The sequence below is a fragment of the Vigna unguiculata genome, chromosome 6 (genome assembly GCF_037176805.1).
Source record: "Vigna unguiculata cultivar grain cowpea cultivar isolate G323 ecotype 2 chromosome 6, ASM3717680v1, whole genome shotgun sequence".
Classification (NCBI taxonomy): Eukaryota; Viridiplantae; Streptophyta; class Magnoliopsida; order Fabales; family Fabaceae; genus Vigna; species Vigna unguiculata.
In genome coordinates, this window is record NC_140797.1 from 48,080,655 (window position 1) to 48,101,367 (window position 20,713).

The window sequence follows — 20,713 nt, forward strand, 5'->3', positions numbered from 1 at the left end:
TTAAATTGTATGATTTAAAAATATATTTTACATTACGTAATTTATAATATAATTTTCTGTTTTTGAAGTTCATAATTTAGAAACATGTTTCGAATTGTATAAATTAGAATATATTTTCAAACTATGTCATCTATAAATGTGTTACGGATTTTATAGTTTAGAATATGTTTTTAACTAAGTAATACTAAATACAATTTTGGATGTATTCTAGATAGTATAGAATCAAGTTATAGATTGTATAATTAAAATACATCTTTCACTTATACATTACACAATCAAAAATAAATTTCCAAAATATATAATCCAAAATATTTCAAGTCAGGGATAATTTAGAATATTATCTTATTAACATCTTAATTGTATACATTCTTGGTACATATTTTAACTCAAATGTCAATCTAAAATATTGTTTACTAAATATAAAATCATTGACTAAAAATATTAACGTCACTAAACTAAAATATATCAAAATTTATAAACTTCTCCATTAAATAAAAACTTCAATATTTCAAGCTTTACCCATGTCTTCCTTAAGAACTAAATGATCCACAAAGATTTTAATTGTGATAAAAAACAACTATCATTAAAAGAAGCACAACCAATTGGGCCTTTCAAATATATATCATTCTAATTAGTGATCAAAAAGACACTTCAAAAACTCATAATAAGAGTTCATTATTAATAGATGTGTAAATTGATGTCTACCTCTGAATCTTTCCCATAGACAAACTAGTTAATAAGCATTATCTCAAAATGCAAACAAAAAAAAAATCCTATAAATAATCTACAAAAACACACTTATAAAAGGGAATCAACATTTTAAAGTAAGAGATTTGTGTAGAAAGATTAAATAAAGGAAGTAGTTGTTAGATTCTTAAATAATTACTCAAGTTAAAGGTTTCCATAAAGAAGTTTGGAAGACGCGGTAATAGCGTGTACAGCTATGGAAGGAATATATTCGGCTTTAAAGGTTCTACTAACCCAAAATGCTAAGATAGGTACCATTCCCCACGAACATGTGAGTGCTTTTGGACTCAAACTTGGTATTCACATGCTTCACAACACCAACCCAACCCTTTCCCACTTTTCTATTAATTACAACAACTCAACCATCAAAAGAACCTTCGCAACAAAGACAAACTATTCTTGCCCTCCAATAAATCCACGTCTCACAAACAACCTAAAAACTTTCTCAGATGTTAAATTAAGGAAAAAAACTGCATATGCATCATTTATGATGATACCACTTCTACCACTATACAAACAATTATAATCATCGGTCTTAAGTAACTCTGTGTTGGAAGTTTTACGTCGACTAGAGATAAAACCAATTCACAATATATAAATGGATGCAATCCTCACCTTACAAACCAGTTTTGTGGAGTTGTGTTAAGTTTAAAACTCACTTCTAAGATTCAACATTCGATTATGATTTGATCTATCTAACTTCTCTTACGGGACAATTGATGTCAATCCAACATTAATGATATTTTTATTATAATTATTATTAACATAAAACTAATTACTTGTAACATTCTGTTGTTAAATTAAATAGTCACCTTCCTCTGGAATCCACAGCTAAAAAAAGGCAGAACTTGTTTTAGACGATGTTGTTTGATTATTCTTCTTGTGAGATGGTGGTGGATCACTTTTTGCAAAGCAAGACATAAAGAAAAATGTAATAGCATCAAATAGTGGCTGTGAAGTTACACGCCAACATCCAATTGTGTGAAATGAAATGCCATTTCTGGATCTTTCTTCTTACTTCTCTCCACCAATTATACTCTACCTTCTTCTACACACATGATGTATACACATATAAATATATATACATACACACATCAAACTCTTGTGTTCCAACCCCAGAACAAGTCTTCTCTTCTACCTGGTTTTTGCAATAAAGATGAGTGAGATCAAATATGGCTATCCATACCCAGCTCAAGGTATAGTTTTTATATAGAGAGAGAGAGGGTGTGTTGAATTTACAGAGGTGAAGTTATAATGATGAAGTGTTGTTACATTGAATTTGATGCATCATCTTTGTTGGTATGGCAATAAAAGAAAGTTGTTGTTTAGTTGCGAGTTGATGAATTTTTTGTCGAGTGCATATGTCATGGCCTGAAGTTCAAACACTTTACAATTTGTAGTTTTCTCAATTATTGCTGAATACTTGTTGTTGTTATGTCCCTCACAGGTCCTTATCAGGGGCCACCTCCGGTGGCGGCACCTCCACAGTACTATGCTGCTCCACCGCCCAGAAGAGAACCGGGTTTTCTTGAGGGATGGTAAGCTTTTTACACTCTCTTCTCAATTAAGAAAAAACTACCATTAATTAATCTTACTTTTTATTGCTTTCTCTCTTCAAATTTTAGTTCATCTTTAAATATGACTCTTTTTTTAATTAAATTATAAAATATTTTGTAAAAACTTTTTATGAAAATCACGTATCAATTCATTGTTATTTATTTATTTATTTATTAATTTTTTTATCAGCAACAATTCATTCGTTATAATATTAAATAAAAATTAACATAATATATTTTTTTAATTTTAGAATTAAATATTCCTTTTCTATCTAGAATATTATAAAAGAAAACTTGGTTGATTTAATCATTTTATTTTATAAAATCTATAAAAATATATAAAGAGATATATTTTTTTTGTCCACATTTTATATTTCTACTTTTACTCTTTATTATTATTTTAAAAAATAATTAATTTATAATTAATTTATCTGTAACCGTTATTTTAATACCGTTATTTTAATAAACTCTTCGTAACCCTTATTTTCAAAACTTCTTTTATCTTTAGTGATTATTTTAAAATTCTCTTTATATATATATATATATATATATATATATATATATATATAATTTAAAAAACATCTAACAATTATTTTAAATGTTAATTAATATTTTTTATTAATCTTAATTCAAATTTTTATAAAAATAAAAAAATACGAACACAGATACATTTGTGTTCACTAGTAATAGATAAAGAAAATTTTCTTTTCCTACTTACATTCCATTTAGATTTAATTTAATTTTCAAAATTAATTTATAACTGAAAATCGTCACACAAAAAAAAAAATATATATATATATATATATATATATAAATTATTTCTCAATAACTTGTATCATGTTGATAAAACAATTTGGTTTTGTAATTAATTTTTTTATTAATTTAATCCTAAAAGTATAAAATTTATAGTTTAAAGGATAAAATTATTCTCCTAAATCTAGAAAACTAACTAAAACAAAATTGAAAGGGATACCCTATGAGTAAAAGATACATTTAGCAAAGATCTTACTTTCTTGTTCAAAGCCACATTCTTAACTTAGTGTTTTTTTTTTCCTCCTATATGCAGTCTAGCGGCTCTGTGTTGCTGTTGCCTCTTGGACGAGTGTTGCTGTGACCCAACTATTATTTTCGCTAGTTAATGCATATGCTGTCACTCTAATATAAAAAAAAAAAGAAACAATTGTAATAATATTTTCATATAGCAGTTTCTATTGTTTAGTGGATCCGATCAAATTATTATCTATGAATGGGGAGTAATCAATATACTTCTTTTGCTCTTCTTATTATTACATATTCCAAGTACTTTTGCGCCTTCTATATATAGACTATATTATATTATTGACCTTCGAATAATTAATGATACACAGAAATAATTATCTTTATTTCCCATTTATTTCTAGTGCTATTTAAATGTATTTTTTTTTTCTAAAATCAAATAAAACTACTGTGAAGCAAGGTTTGGAGATAAATCGTTTATGTATAAGTATTCATAAAAACCCTTTCTGTAAACATATCTAAATTGATCAGTATAATTTTGTGTTCCATATAAATTCTCAATGACTATTAAGAGTGTTAAAATAACAAAATTGTGAAAAAATTAATTTTGATTTCTTTTTCTGGGTCATGTTCTAACACAATTCATCACACACAAAAATGAAAAAAAAAATATGATTTCTCTCAATAAAATTTAGCTTTTATATATTTTATTGAATAATAGCATGATCGAAAAACGATTAATAATCATGATATTCCTTTCATGATTGAGATTACAAATAAAATGCTTTATTGGTGGAAGAAACTGATAAAAATATATTAGTAATTTAAAGGATATAAAAGATTTAGTCATTCAAAAGATAGAAAAGGTTATAGCTGTTAACATAGGAGAGAAAAAATAAATAAAAAGACAAAATGTTGCCTTAATTCTGTAATATCTTATTATCCTGCATAATATATATTTAATGTGTGGATATATCTACATATTATAAACTTTAGACTTATACATTAATAAACAAAATAATATATATATAATTTTGACAATATTCAAAATCAGATATATAGTTAATTTAATTATGTATTTTATTAAATGAAATGTGTACTTCAAACTTTTAGAACTTACAATTTTATTATATATTTATCAAATCTAAATAAAGTTAAAATCAACATTTTGTGATCACCATTTATATGTTTACAAAATATTTTAAATATAAAAATTCTTCTATAAATCTAAACAAATATGAAAATGTAATATATATTTTTTAAATATTTATATATTAATTTATATATAAAATTGGAATGTCAAAACTAAGCTCGAAGTGACCACAAAGTTATCATAAAATATAAAATAATCTAAAACTATTGTTATAAATTCTAAACTCCTAAGAAACATTAAAAACCTTAAGATTAAATGTTGATATTAATAAAAACATCATATTTTTATATCACAAAACACCTGAGATATCCAAAGACTCAAAAGAAAATTTACAAAAGTAAAGAAAAAAAAATACAAAATAAAACTAAACTTGTTCTACTATATATTCTAAATTCTCACTTGTCAAAATTAATCTTCAATAGTTTCACTTATGTTTTCTCATCATAAAAAATAATAAGAACTAATGTAAAAAAAAAATACAAAAAAGAAAAACTTAAAATAGTGACATTTTTTCAATAAATAATTATATACTGAATATTATAATTGATATTCTCAATATATAATTTTAACATTCATATATTTTTAAATTACCTTTACTAAATGAAATGGGTTTCACAAATTTAACATAAATTCCATTTATATATAATATTAGATAATGTTATATCACTAGTGAAATTATAGTCTTAAAAATAAGTTATTTTTCACTAGAGGAAAATAAAGTTTTATTAACATAATAATATTGTTTAAACTTTAGCCGTAAAATAAAGACGGCATAAAATAATAATTAAAGAAGCATTTTTTTTTCTTAGTGACGAAGATAAAATAATGTTACAAGTATGTTCAATTTTGCATAATTATCTTTTATTAAGAGAACTATAATTTACACTACCAACACTTAATTTTTTACATTATACATAATATACAAATATTTTAAAAATTGGAGTTTCTCTTTGAATTGCAAAAGGTAGATATAGAGTAAATTTTATTAATACAATAACAAAGAATTTTGATTTTTCTATATGTATTAGTTCATTTATCATATATCAATATTAGATATAGATTTTATAGACACTAATCCAAATATTATTAAAAAAAAAATATTAACACTTCAATAATTACAAGTTTGTAAAACTACGTTTATATGATCACTTATTAATCTCATGCATAATAATTATTTTATTCTAAATTTAATAAAAAATTATATTATTTAGGATTGTTGGTGTTGGATTGTTTTACCAAATTCTGATCCCTTGAGAGATATTTAAAAAACTGACAGTCATTTTCTTTTCCAACCAAAACCAAGTTAAATTTACAAAGATGGTTTATAAAATACAGTTTTATATATTAAACTTTAACTGAGATTAAACATATATGTGACTTATAAAATATCTTTAAGAGAAAATAGATGATAGGTGTATGTATTTATGCTAAATATTATGAGTATGTATTTTTTTTTTTGATGATTTTAATATTAAAATTAAGACAAAATTATTATTTTGATAACATTTTTAAAGGTAATAAACTGATTTGAATAGTTTTTTATTGATAGTTGTGATTCTAGGATGAGTGTAGAACTATATAAAACTAAATGATAACATATCTAATATATTAAATATTTTAAATTACTTAATACTTTATTGTTTAAATAGTTTAATAAAAGCAATAAGTGTTTATCCAAAGAATACTGATAATTTATTTTTTCCAAAATCTATACTAGAGGACATACTGGAATGAGATATAAAATTCACAACACATTCTTCTCAAATGCACAAAACTCAAATCCAAAATCAAAGCACCACCTTCTCCATCCGCCAGCTATGAGAGCGCCACGTGGTAGATTTTAGGAAATCATAACCGTATGTTCCAGATCTACGGTCAGTTTTCGGGACAGCTGGGAAATCGCCTTCATCCATTGGATCACAGTTCATCTGAGAATCAACAACAGAGAAAGCTTCCCGAGCTACCCGCGGGCAGATCTAGTCGCCTTTAAGAATCAACCTTAGCACTATGTAATTCCTCGCTCAGATTAGGGTAACTCGACTTTCTAACCCTAAATCTTTTTCTGATTTTCTCTTCCAAATCGGTGAGAGCGTCTTCGCTTAGGTGTTTTGTGTGCCTGACTCTTAGTACAATTCACTCATGCTTTGTTCTACCAACATCGGAAAGTTCGTGCCGCCGGAGAGGCAACGGAATCTCACCGGACGGCTGTGATTTTGCACTTCTATGGCTTCCGCCGTCTTAGCCAACCGGAACGAACCTAATTGGCCGCAGCATAGAGTTGGTGGAGCTGGATTAATGGGAAAAGCACCCTTCGCTAATTCTAATCCTAAATTAGCAAATAGCAAGAGGACCCAGGCTGCTTCTGGCGATGCTTCTTCTATCAACAGGCAATCCAATGAAGCAGTGACTCACTCCCAATACGTGTCCTTCAACATCGGATCCTTATTGAAGAAGGAACTCTACGACATCAAGAATAGGCTTGTCGCAGAGCTTGATCAGGTTCAGAAATTCATAACTCGAATCGAATCAGCGGAGTTACAACCTGGGCAGAGCTTCAATGGCCACCCGAAGAAATCCTCGAGCAAAAAGGTGTCTGGCAACAAGCGACCCTTGCCGTTTAATCCCACGAAGGATTTTAAACGTTCGCAGTCGGAAGTTGGGAACTTGATGAAGGGCTGCTCTCAGGTTTTGCAGAAGCTGATGAAGCATAAACATGGGTGGATCTTCAATGTACCAGTTGACGCTGTCAGAATGGGTCTCCATGATTACTACGATATAATTAAACAGCCTATGGATCTTGGAACGGTGAAGTCCAATCTCTCCAAAAACAAGTACTCCACGCCTTCCGATTTTGCCTCTGATGTGAGGTTAACGTTCAACAATGCACTGACTTATAACCCTAAGGGTCACGATGTGTACACCATGGCGGAGCAGCTTTTGACGAGGTTTGAGGAGCTGTACTGCCCGATACATGAGAAACTCGAAGATTTGGTTGGACATGATCGCGATTTTGAGGAGGAATTGCAGGCTAGTTCGTGGAGCCACGTTGAGCCAGAGAGGGTGAAGAAGAAGGAGAATCCGATCCCTCCTGCTAAATTGCAACAAGAGCCTCCGCAGCCAGCTCCAAGTTCTTCTAACCCTCCTTTGCTGCAGTCCCCCGTGCGCACACCTTCTCCCATGCGAGTCCCTCCCGTTAAGCCTTTGAAGCAGCCTAAGCCGAAGGCTAAGGATCCCAACAAGAGGGAGATGAGTCTTGAAGAGAAACACAAGCTGGGGTTAGGACTGCAAAGTTTACCAGCAGAGAAAATGGAACAGGTGGTGCAGATCATAAGGAGGAGGAACGGGCATTTGAAGCAGGATGGGGATGAGATCGAGCTAGATATTGAGGTTGTTGACACAGAGACTCTTTGGGAACTTGATAGGTTGGTGACTAATTATAAGAAGATGGTTAGCAAGATTAAGAGGCAGGCATTGATGGGCAACATCAACAACAGTGTGGCGCCAAACAAGGCCAATATGGTACATTTTCTACCAGTTAGTTTACTTTTTTTTAATGGGCTTGAATTCTTACTTAGCATTGACAGTGATTTCGTTTCCAGATACTAATTTTTGAGGCTTTAATTGACAGGAATTGCCTGCTAGTGAGAAGGCTGATGGGATGCCAACTGAGTTGAAGAAGCCAAAGAAAGTAGAAGCAGGAGATGAGGACGTTGACATCGGTGATGATATGCCAATGGGTGTGTTTCCCCCTGTGGAGATTGAGAAAGATAAAGATGTTGCTGGTGGCCATGCAAGTAGTAGTTCTAGTAGCTCTAGCGGTTCAAGCAGTGACTCCCCATCGTCAAGTGGTATTCCCCTGTCCTAGTGTAGGCTTTGGTTTGTGATGGAAACTAATTTTCTAAGGAAAACACTCAAGTTTCATTGCCTTTGCAGATTCGGATTCTGGTAGTTCCTCTGGAAGTGATTCCGAAGCAGACAATGGGCATTCGTAGCTGCCAGGGATATTTGTTACTAGTGGTCAAGCATGATCATGCTGGTGGGTGGATGAAGAAATTCTTGCTTCATTGGCTTCCTTTGAGGGTGTGGATTGAATACATGGACAAGGTGCGATTATTCTTGCTTCATTTCATTTTATATGTTATTCTTTTGGTGCAGTGCAGTGATTTTTTTCAGAGATAGAGTGATTGTCTGGCTAAATTTGCGATTACCTTTCGTTTCAGGGATTGTGATAGTTGGTTCTGTTGTGGGTTGGGTGTGGGAGTGGCGGTTTGGATTGTGGAGCTGGACACCTGCTTGAGGATTTGGGGTGTGATATAAATCTGTACAAATAAATTCGGAAACTAAAGTAATCACCAAAACGATTTGTAGGCCAAAGTGTAGACTGAAATGTGAAAATCCAAGGATAGGCTCGTTGAAGAGATTTAGAAAATAGAATGCAGAGAATTAATATTGAGTTTTACCTTGTACACATTAACAACAGTATATAGATGAAACTTCTTAAATCCATTTTGTGGATCTGTGCATTGGATTTCTTTGGATCGTTAATCAGTTAAGAGACTGGGGTAATGAGGGGAGGAAAAATGGCCGCTGAGAATCCTTTGGAGATGAAAACTAAGCGAAAAAGCTACGAAGATGAATCATTCAATTTAAGGTCGTCCTATCGGGCAGGGTTGTTGTTATACCTCTGGTTTGCAGATTATTATTCCTATGTACAGATTTGAAGATGCCACGTCTGGTCCTCGAAGGATCAAAAACATTCTGCATGTTTAAAGAGATGCATGCATAACTAAGGCGTTTATACGTGGAAGATGTTTGAAGTGCTTAATATGCGTTGCCTCGGACTCTTATCAATTTGCTGGTTGTGGAGTTTTGGTACTCTTGTCTACTCAACGATGACCAAACTTTAGAGTGGGGTATGATTTTCTATTGGATGCAATAGAATACCCTATTAACTACCAGGTGACCTATTTTCTGTGACATGGTTTAACGCTCCTTTAATCCCCAAATGTCACCATCGATTTTGTTGAAATGGATTCTCAAGTAGCTTTGAACTTGGTCTTGTGGGGATATGAATTTTTTTCTCCCTATTGCTTTTCTTCTTGTCAGAGCATCCGGGGGCTAGTTGGAACATCCGTTTTCATGTTAACTATGGTCATTTCGTAGACTTTGATGTTCTTTTCGGCATTATTGTGTCTTATTTCAACTATGAGTCGAAAGAAAGCCTCTTTTTTCATGAATAATACTCTTAAAATATTACTATTTGACATTCTTTTTATTGTCAGGGAGATCACATTAAAGTTGTTACGTAATAAACTAAGCTTATACCGAAAAGTTTGAAAATCAATCCATTTAAAGTTTAATAAAGTTGATTTTGAAGTCATAAATGTGCTTGAATGATTGTTTAAATTAATATCAACCACATGTTTATATTACTATATTTAAAATGTGGTTTTCTAAAGGATTTAAATTGTGTTATGTGGAAAATGCATCCTTAGATGAAAAGAATCTTTCATCCATTCAGAAGCTTCAGAATGAGCATTACGAGTCTCTGTCGACCCATAACTAATGTTTCGTTGTCATTGATTAAGTCGTGGTCGTATCATCATTTTCTGCATTCGTTGTTAAGAGAGTTTGATCCATTGCCTCCCCCGCGCTTGTCATGAATAAGAAACTTGGTAATGGAATTTGAGTTTATCTAACTCACTCATGAGAAATTACTCTTTTAACTATTTAGTCAAGTCTTGAAGTTTGATCTGGTAGCATCTTGTACTAAGTGATACGTTAAATCCAACAACTTTCCTTATAATAAATTCTAATATTATATTAGGAAACAAGTTTAAACCCAATTATTTTTATAAAATTAAGTTATAAAATGATGATTACACTTGAGTATATTTTTATAAATTAACTTTATTTCTAATTAAGGCGGAATCTCCAAATATTATACTTCAATCTCACTTTTTATTTGTACCAAGTCAATCTCATATTGAAGTTTGTAAATAATTATTTATTTTATATTATATTTGGTTTATGATTGAAGTTATAATTAAGACCTTTTCAAATATAAATCAAATAGTGTAAAAATATCTAAAACTAAATATCTAGTTATATATCGAAAAAATAAGTATTTAAGCTACTATTATAATCTTATTTATTATTCAACATATTCAATTAATTAAGAATTTTTAATATTTACATATTTTATCATTTATATATTCATATCACATTAACTTGATGCATAAAAGTTTTAACAAACATATATTATATTAATTCAAAATTATAAAGCTTAAATTTATTTGCATATTTACATTAACAATGCTACTTGTTTGATCTATGTGTTATACTATAGTGTATATTTTAATTAAATACTTTATTTTATTTATACTGAAATATAGATAGTTTTTTATGAAACGTAAATCAATAGTTTCCAAGAGATTCTCTCAACTCCAGACTTGAATCGATAAGAAGAGTTTCATTGAAGTCTAGATTGAACTCCAACACAAATAATAGCAGTAAATATATTTATTGTCTACTGTAACAATGATAAAAAAAAAAAAAAAAAAGTTAAGAAGATTGAAAGCAATATACTTTTGTATACATAAAAAATACAGTTACCTGCAAAGATTACTGTATCTTAATTATGTAAAAGCAAATACCTCTTGACTCATCTCACACGCACACACAAAATAATAATATACAATACAAGTGCATACGTTAGATTTTTTGACACTTTAATGTTGCCTAATGATTGTATAATGCAAAAGGACCTGTGTAATACTTTCACTATAGAGGCAATGTTCCATTCTCTATTTGAGTCTATTTCGTTTGGTAAATGATTAAAGAGCTTTATGTTTATAAACTCTATTTTCAAGATATTGAAATTATATTATGACAACTTTAATAATGTTTATGTCTAAGAAAAACAAAAGTAAAAATCCAAATAAATATATTATTTTGATAGATTTTAAGATGTCACCCTAACCGGAATGTTAAAATTTATATTAATGTTTAGCATGGGAAAATAAATATATTAAAATCAAATATTTAATAATAAGATAATGTGTTAAAGTAAAAAGTTCATTAAAGATGTTAGCATGAGTTGATAATTATAGACACGTTGACTTACTTAACATACTCTATTAATATCACATATATTCTTTCTCTTATATTTTCTCCATACAACATCATCATAAGTTGAGAATTAAGATTTTAAAACTTAAAACATCAAATATACAAGGAAAAAAATAAAATGATTAAAAGATATATATATATATATATAAACGTATCTCTAGTCGATGTGAGACTTTCAACCCACCTCAATCTCGTTAGGGTGAATTTTTTTTCAAACAATGACTCTGATATTATGTTAAAAATGGATTTTTAAATCTAATTCAACTCCCACAAAACCAGTTTGTAATGTGAAATTTGCACCTCTCACTTATGTATATTATATAATTATTTTATCTTTAGTTAATGTGAGACTTTTAACACAAAATTATATCTATTTTAATTATATGTTACTGCCAGAACTGAGAGCGTTTTTGTTGTTTGGTTAAAGATGTGAATTAAGTTATTAGTGGTCTTTTTTATTTTTATTTTATTATTATTATTATTATTATTATTATTTAACTAGAGTTATTAAAACTATGAAACAAAATGTGGTTCATTAATTATGTCATTCCACAATATCTCATGGAATCGTGTTTGACCGTTTTTCTGTTGAGATTCATCCATAGATTCAGGGCGTCGTTGATATTTTATACTATTTTAATCATTAATGATGGCACCGTCATACTTCTAAAGTAACATATTAAATATAATTATTAAGTAACAAATACATTCATACAGTTTTAAGAAACCGCTTTTGTCATTATAAACAATAGTACTAGAAAAGACTTTTGTACGTAGAATTATTTTTCACAATTTCTTTGTCTTCTGATTAATTTCTGAATTAGTCTCACTTTAACAACTTATTAGCTTTTTAATTCATTATTATTTGGAAGAACATGATATATTTATGGTACTTAGATATCACATGTATAAGTGTTTGAGAGTGTAATGCACGTTTTAGAGTGTAATAATAGTGTGGGTTTTGGATAGCAATGGACAATAGTTAAGGTGGCCCCAGTTATATCCCAATTAAGAAATGGATACTATAAATTTTAAACTTGCAAAATGTTCATTCATTAAATTAAATCAACATATACCAAATTAAACAACCGAAATATATATATATATATATATATATATATATATATATATATACTACAAATTAACATATTAACAATCATATAGAAACTCAGATAAACTTATGGTAAGTTCTATATATTAAATCTTACACCAATAATATCTCTCATTTACAAAACACTTTAAATTGAAAAAAAAAGAATAAATCCTTATAAAAGAATGAACTACTTACCTAAATAGAAAGAATATGATGATTTTAACTTTATCCCACCTCCTAATTTTTTTTGCTCAAGGATTATAATTTGACATTACCGTAGTATTTGCATTATTATCAAACGTAATAGAAAACCCAAAAGTTAAAGAAATAAAATGTAGAAGAGATAAATAATAAACGTCTACAATCTATATAGATTTTTCATTCTATCTATTTAAAAATGATCTCATATAAAATTTCAGATCTTATAAAGTTAATCAAAATTAATTATATATTTTATTGTAAAATTAATATTGATTCAATATACATTTTAAAAATGTAGTACAATAAGCACTTTAATGTAATACTTACGCTAAAATAAATTGCTATTTCTTAATTTTAACTGAAAAGTAAGTATATAATTTATATTTCATGGTGATACTAATAGAAAAATGACTAGTTGATGAAATAAAAAAATATCACTAAAAAATGACTAGGAAAAACGTCTTTGATTTTACATTTAAATAAAAAAAAAATCAGTCATGGATATTTGAGATTAAAATAAGAAAAATCAAGAAGATATGAAAAATCATAACAATAAATGCTAAATACAGAAAATGTTGATCACACATTCCAAATGCGAAACCAAACAAAAATAAATGACGCAAGAGTAAACCAAAATTGACGCAAAAAGCAAGAAAAAAAAAAGTGTAGAAGGACGAGAAGGACCAACCCATGAAAATCTCACAGTACTATACGAATAATTCAAGTGATGAAAAATAATTTAATTAAAAATTAAAATGTGAAATATTACTAATTTATCTTCTAACACTGAACTCGATTAACAATTTTTTGTTAGTGAAAAATAATTGGAAGAAGTCCATATCTGGAAGTTAAATAATAATAATAATAATAATTAAATGAACACTACAAAACTAATTAATTTTCTATAAAATCACAGAAGGATAATTAATATATATGACACTGAAAAATTATTTGACAATTAGTCAGTTATATGTATAGGTGAACTAATCTCAAACTTAACAATTATTAATTTAATATTAATATTATTATTACTATTAATATTAAAACATGAAAATAATAAATACATGTGTTTCTACCTTAAATTTAGTCAAGCGTTTCGCATGAATCAGCATTTTACATCATAGTTACGAATGTTATACATGTATATTTATAGATATAATGATAAACAATTTATATGATGATAAAGACATGTTTTACTGTGAAATTTTAGATATCGTGCTTCTATAATGATTTTAATAAGTGCTTATGCAGTGTGATACGAGCCTGCACATCTTATAGTGGATAGTTATATAGATTTTTCTATTAATTTTGTATTCTTTTTTTTTTTTATGAAAGCATGATTAATTATTTAAATGTGATTAAAATTCCTAAGTTTTTTTTTTTCATATTATCTTACATTTTTTTTATGAACAAAGTTTTTTGTAACTTTCTCACGAAAAGGATTATAGATAAATTTTCTATCTTTCACATTCAATACCAGATAAAGATAAAAAAATATCCATAAAAAATATAGTATTCAAAATATTCATTCAACATTTTAATAATTTTTTTATAAATGTCTAGCATGCACTTATTTAAAAAATATTTATTTAATTTATCTATAAAATTATATAATAGATATAATGTGTCACTTTGTATTTCTCCAAGTTTCTTGACTTACTGTAATTATTATTAAAAGTACTGTAGTACATATTTATGTAGTTGCACCTTAATTGTTTGAAATCATATAATTGTATAACTGTATTTATTCGTGTTCTTTAAATATGCACAGAGTAAAATGCATACATGTAAAATGTTAAATATATTTTTTATTTTATTATTTTTTCCTTTCTAAAATACAAATATATGTTTAGATCTACTAACGTTTATATATATATATATATATATATATATATATATATATTCTAAATAACAGTCTCATACACAATTTAATTATACATTTAAATAAAATAACTGTGAAATTAAAATGTTAAAATCGTGATCAAATTTAATTTTATATCAATTTTTAGTACCAACAACATGAATTTAAAATATATATTTAAATTAAAAAAAAACAAAATAATATGAAATTTGTTAAGAAATATTTTAAAAATTTTACAAAATACATAAATATATTTTAAAAAAAATAAATGGTATTTTAACCTACTGTTATTTTAAAATATGGGATTAAAAAATAAATCTTGAAATTTATGAATTTTGAAAATAAAATGTTTCGTTCTTTTTTTATAGTTGCGGATGGGCATGTGATTATTTTTTAAATTATTTCAATTCGGAAAACTCTTCTTCTTCTTTTTTCTGTCTTTTTAATTTCAATAACATATTTATTATCTTTTATATATTATAATTTTAATATTCACAACAATTTATGAAATAACAAATAGACTCAAAAATAGAAAAGTTTATAATTATTTGATTAAAATTAAATAAAAATGATTCAAAAAAACATAACAAAATAAGAAGGACAAAGTAATTAACACAAAAATCTAAGGATGCAACAAATGTTAGGAAATTAAGTTAGAATGTGTGGAGGAATGAAGTAAGAGAGGCATGCATGAGCCCCTTTGCTTTTCTAATACCAAATGGCTTCCAACTACTAATCTCAACACTATTGAATTTCAAAACCACAAAGCATTTAATGCTATAAATATTTTGATACATTTTTTTTTTACTAATATAGATAACCCAAAAGGGATAAGTTTTAAGGATGTGCATTGATGAATATATAATAATATACAGAATAAGATAAAATAGAGTGATATTGTTTATCTGTTTTTATAAACATAAAATATACGTGGTTCATGTTGATGAATATATTATAATATTTGATTAAGTTTATAACATACTTGTCGAAAATAAATAAATAAATAAATATATATATATATATATATATATATATAATATGTAAAAATATAAAAGCAAACTTTTACTAACAAAATACAAAATTTAGAATTCTGCTACTGAAAACTACCTGTTGACTTGATATTTGAATTTATCCACTCATGATAGCACACAAACGCTCTATTTCGTTATGTTTATCTAATAAGTTTTTTACAATTAATTTTTTTGCCTAAGTGATCTAAAAACTAGGGGAATCTTGATATCTAATTTCACTATTATTGTTCAATACAAACTATAATTCAATTATATCAATTTATCAACTAAATAATTATTAATCAAGATAATATTAGAGATATTTATAAGGTGAGATTACTCGATAATTCAAATCAACCAATGTAACCTAATTTATGATTGAGTAAACACAATTCAAGAAAACTAACCAATTTTATATAGGACAGATGATTAATCTAATATCTAATCCAAAATGTTTTTTATAATGACCAATGAACAATTTGTATTATAATTTTACCTTTTTACGTTCTAAATCAATTTGATTAAACTAATTATAGTTTGACTTAGTTTATGTCTTTAATTTCTTTTTGTAACTATTATATTATTTTTTTAATTATACTTACACTTGAACATTATATTTTTTAATTAATAGAAAATTTTTGAAATGTTGATCGAATTTAATCAAATTCACTTAATAGTGACTTACCCATTCGAATTGAATTGAGTTTGATATAAAAAATAAAAAATCCATGAATACTCATATCAAATATATTATTATATGAATCAAATTAAATAAAAATTGTAAGTATTAAAATAATTTAAACAATAATTGAAAGTTTATAGTAAAATCCAATTTTTACTAATCTGAATTTTGCTAAGCTAAATTCTAATATGTTTGAATATTTTTTTGCAATTATTTTTTATATGTCACAATATTGATTTCATTGAACAAATTTTTAAATTCATCTCAAATAACTTGTTAAACGGTTTGAGAACCACTAATATACTAGTCACTTTATTCCCTTTTTAATATGTCACAGTATTAATATTTTAGTTACATTTTTTCCCCTATCTATAGAGAAAAGAAAACCATCTTCAATTAAATGTAGCATTATATAACAATTTAACTTGTTCATTTCAAATATATTTTATATGTTTAAATAATTATTCACAGTGAATTAATAAAATCTACACGCTTAAATATTTGTTTACATAAATTTAATTATATAAAAAACTTGAAATGTTAAAATTCTTGTACACGTCTTACAAAAGGACAAAAAGTGGCAACTGGATTTATTATCACTTCAACAAAATCCCTTTTCCAGTTCTTTTAGCCAGGTTGCTAAACCATCCCTATACTTAACTAAAATAATTGATATTAAATTAATAGTTTAGTCTTTAAAAACCTAGTTTTTGGAGGTAATTTTAAAAATGATATGAAATTCTTAATATTTTCTTAAATAAATAAAGGAGATACTAAATTCTACAATGCATTTTCAGATTTGACAGGTTATAAATTGATAAGTGAGTTGATTAAATTTAATTTGCGTCAGAAAAAAATGATGGTTCAGAAAATAATAAAAGGCGCCAATGTGGGTGATATTATAATTAGGTGAAAACATAAGAATCAAAGAACCGGTCTACTTCCAAACTACACGTTATTTACTATACTACCCTTCATGCTGACACGCGTTTTCCTTGTAACCACGCGCTGCGCGTAACTTCCCTCCCACACGCTGGAAACGCCAGTTTGGCTTCTATCCACGTCATCAATGTGGGCCCCATCCACTGTCAAACCCTAAATGCACAACACATTCACCTCAAATGCACTTCAAACTCAAATCCAAATCAAAACACGGGCCTCCTCCATCTACCGGTCCAGAATGCAACACGTGGAAGAATCAAGAAATCATCACCCTCCGTGCCAGATCTTGCGGTCAGCTTTCGGGACAGCTGAGAAAACGACGCCATCCGTTAGATCATGAATCAAGAATGAATCAACGGTAGATGGAGCTTCCCGAAGCACCCACGGGCAGATCTCATTGCCTTTAAGAAGCGGCTCTTGCCCCTTTCATTCCTCGCACAGATTAGGGTAACCCGAGCTACAAACCCTAAACGCTACGTCTAAAGTTTTCCGGCCTTCTCTTTCAAATCGGTCTCTCCGCCGGCGGCGCGTAAGGGTTTCCGAGAGCGCGTGAGGGTACAGTTCGCGCGTGATTTCCAGTTCACCGCTGACCTATGCGTTGTTCGACCCGCATTGGAGAGTTCACGCCGGAGAGACGGTGGAATCTCACCGGACGGCCGTGATTTCGCACCTCTATGGCTTCCGCCGTCCTTGCTAACCGGAACGAACCGAATTGGCCACAGCATAGAGGCGGTGGAGCTGGATTCATGGGAAAAGTACCTTTCTCTAACCCTAACCCTAATTCCAATCCTAAATTAGCGAATAGCAAAAGGACCCAATCGGCGTCCGACGATGCTTCCTCTATCAACAGGAGATCGAACGACGCTGGCGTAAGTCACTCTCAATACGTGTGCTTCAGCATCTCTACGTGCACAAAGAAGGAGCTCAACGACATAAAAAATCGCCTTGTGTCGGAGCTTGAACAGGTTCGTAAGTGCAGAAATCGTATCGAATCCGGCGAGTTACAGCCCGGGCAGAGCTCCAACGGTCACCCGAAGAAACCGTCAAGCAAAAAGGTTTCCGGCAACAAACGACCCTTACCGTTGAATTCCGTGAAGGAATTGAAACGGTCGCATTCGGAAGTTGGGAACTCAATGAAGGTTTGCTCGCAGATTTTGCAGAAGCTGATGAAACACAAACATGGGTGGATCTTCAATGTTCCTGTTGATGTTGTCGGAATGGGTCTCCACGATTACTATGATATAATTAAGCAACCTATGGATCTTGGTACTGTGAAGTCGAATCTCTCTAAGAACGTGTACTCCACGCCTGCGGATTTCGCTTCTGATGTGAGGTTAACATTCAACAATGCACTGACTTATAACCCCAAGGGTCATGACGTATACGCCATGGCGGAGCAGCTTCTGGCAAGGTTCGAGGAGCTGTATCGGCCGATGCGCGACAAATCTGAAGGTTGGATTAGACAAGATCAAGATTACGACGAGGAATTGCAGGCTAGTTCTTGGAGCCACGTTGAGCCGGAAAGGGTGAAAAAGAAGGAGAATCCTATTCCTCCTCCGAAATTGCAACAAGAGCCTCCCCAACCCCCTGCAAGTTCATCAAACCCTCCATTGGTGCAGTCTCCTGTGCGCACGCCATCTCCAATGCGAGCCCCTCCTGTGAAGCCTTTGAAACAACCGAAGCCGAAGGCTAAGGATCCCAACAAGAGAGAGATGAGTCTGGAGGAGAAACACAAATTGGGGTTAGGGTTGCAGAGTTTGCCAGCGGAGAAAATGGAACAGGTGGTGCAGATCATAAGGAGGAGGAACGGGCATTTGAAGCAGGATGGGGATGAGATCGAGCTAGATATTGAGGCTGTTGACACAGAGACCCTCTGGGAACTTGATCGGTTAGTGACTAATTATAAGAAGATGGTTAGCAAGATTAAGAGGCAGGCATTGATGGGAAATATTAACAACAACAATGAGCAGTCTAGCAGAGGGAATGGGGTAAATTATCTACCTAATTTTTGCTTAATGGGTTTGCGTAATTGCCTAGCATTGACGATAGGGTTGAACGGGATATTAACTCTGTTGATTTTTATACCATTCAAATGACAGGAATTGGCTGCTAGCGAGAAGGTTGATGGGGGTGCAGTTGAGGTGAAGAAGCCGAAGAAAGTAGAAGCTGGGGATGAGGATATTGACATTGGAGACGAGATGCCAATGAGTATGTTTCCCCCTGTGGAGATTGAGAAAGATAAAGATGTTGGTGGAGGGCATGCAAGTAGTAGTTCTAGTAGCTCTGGCAGTTCAAGCAGTGATTCGTCATCGTCAAGTGGTATTCACTTGTTCTCAATATAGCATTTGGTTTGCATTTGAAAGTATTTCTTCGAAGAAAAAATGCTAATGTTTGATGGTGTTATTGCAGATTCGGATTCAGGGAGTTCCTCGGGGAGCGATTCTGAAGCAGACAATGGGCATTTGTAGCAGTCCACTCCTTGTGATTTTGGAACTTATGATCAAACTGATCTTGTGGGGTAGGCGGATAAAGAAAATGGTTGCTTTATTTGCTTCCTCTGAGGGCTCGCTTTATTCCATGTTGTGTTATTTTCTCAAGTTATGGAATGTTAGGCTAAATTTGTGATTATCTTTATTTTCAGGGATTGTGACTGTTGTTTGTTGGTTCGTTTTGGTAACGGTTGGATTGTGGCGCCGACCACTTGCCCCAGGATTTGTGGTGTCATAGTTGTACAAATGATTTCGAAACCCCAGTAATCGTCAAGACAATCTGTAGGCCAGAAAGTAGGCTTAAGTGTGGTGAAAATTCTAGGATAGAATCGTTAAAAATTAGGAATAGAGATCCGAGAGAATTAGTGTTTTTTGAGTTTACCTTGTACACATTACAACAGTAAATAGAATGGAACAACCTCTTTTGAAAAAAAGGCTTTATTTTTGTGTATTGTGCTTTTTAAATTTTCGTAAATTGGTCTAAAGGAATTTTGGGATAACTCGTTTTTTGTATTTAATGTGACAAGCACAACATGCTTGATCGCATAATCACCCAAGGAACATTTATAAAAAAAACTGGGATGGAAACTAATTGAATAATTTAAACTGAAATGGGATGATATCACAACGACTAAGCCGTATAATTTGTGTCTGCGATGGAAGGACCCAGAGAATTAGAAATCTAGTACCACCGCCCTAGGTAAGGTAATAATAATAATAATAATAGTAAGGAAAAAAGGAGATTAATTGATGCCAAATTCTTAACGAAAAAATTACTCAATGCAGAACAAACACACTTCAACGAACTTGGGAGGACAAAACTTCCTTTGAATTTAATGCTCGAGAGAGACA

General features: G+C 30.1%; 2 protein-coding genes and 1 long non-coding RNA gene across 5 annotated transcripts; all 3 read left to right on the forward strand.

Moving 5' to 3' along the window:
- Nucleotides 1-1,547: 1,547 nt before the first annotated feature.
- Nucleotides 1,548-3,592, forward strand: LOC146885945 (uncharacterized). Its single transcript, XR_014995775.1, has 3 exons — nucleotides 1,548-2,046; nucleotides 2,195-2,285; nucleotides 3,370-3,592. It is a non-coding gene; the product is annotated as an uncharacterized LOC146885945 (long non-coding RNA).
- Nucleotides 3,593-6,456: 2,864 nt separating this feature from the next.
- On the forward strand, nucleotides 6,457-9,716 carry LOC114187668 (transcription factor GTE7-like). The gene is made up of 4 exons (XM_028075976.2): nucleotides 6,457-7,971; nucleotides 8,081-8,300; nucleotides 8,386-8,556; nucleotides 8,673-9,716. Exons 1-3 carry the CDS (start codon nucleotides 6,676-6,678, stop codon nucleotides 8,442-8,444), a joined length of 1,575 nt encoding a protein of 524 aa, XP_027931777.2. The 5' UTR covers nucleotides 6,457-6,675; the 3' UTR covers nucleotides 8,445-8,556; nucleotides 8,673-9,716.
- An 8,078-nt stretch (nucleotides 9,717-17,794) lies between these two features.
- LOC114186929 (transcription factor GTE7-like) lies at nucleotides 17,795-20,295 on the forward strand. 3 transcript variants are annotated; one of them, XR_003605174.2, is made up of 4 exons: nucleotides 17,795-19,360; nucleotides 19,472-19,691; nucleotides 19,782-19,910; nucleotides 20,014-20,295. XR_003605174.2 is itself a non-coding variant. In XM_028075008.2 (3 exons), the coding sequence occupies exons 1-3, from the start codon at nucleotides 18,047-18,049 to the stop codon at nucleotides 19,838-19,840; spliced, it is 1,593 nt and encodes a 530-aa protein (XP_027930809.2). In that variant the 5' UTR covers nucleotides 17,795-18,046; the 3' UTR covers nucleotides 19,841-20,295. The 3 variants fall into 3 exon arrangements, 1 of the variants encoding a protein (XP_027930809.2); XR_003605173.2 differs by having other exon boundaries at nucleotides 19,782-19,890; XM_028075008.2 differs by having other exon boundaries at nucleotides 19,782-20,295.
- The last annotated feature ends 418 nt before the right edge of the window (nucleotides 20,296-20,713 follow it).

Excerpts from the sequence above, each read along its gene's own strand:
- LOC114187668 (XM_028075976.2), top strand. The coding sequence starts at position 6,676 with ATGGCTTCCGCCGTCTTAGCCAACCGGAACGAACCTAATTGGCCGCAG. Across the intron at positions 7,972-8,080 it reads CGCCAAACAAGGCCAATATG|GAATTGCCTGCTAGTGAGAA; the intron begins GTACATTTTCTA and ends TTTAATTGACAG. Across the intron at positions 8,301-8,385 it reads TGACTCCCCATCGTCAAGTG|ATTCGGATTCTGGTAGTTCC; the intron begins GTATTCCCCTGT and ends TTGCCTTTGCAG.
- LOC114186929 (XM_028075008.2), top strand. The coding sequence starts at position 18,047 with ATGGCTTCCGCCGTCCTTGCTAACCGGAACGAACCGAATTGGCCACAG. Across the intron at positions 19,361-19,471 it reads AGTCTAGCAGAGGGAATGGG|GAATTGGCTGCTAGCGAGAA; the intron begins GTAAATTATCTA and ends TTCAAATGACAG. Across the intron at positions 19,692-19,781 it reads TGATTCGTCATCGTCAAGTG|ATTCGGATTCAGGGAGTTCC; the intron begins GTATTCACTTGT and ends GTGTTATTGCAG.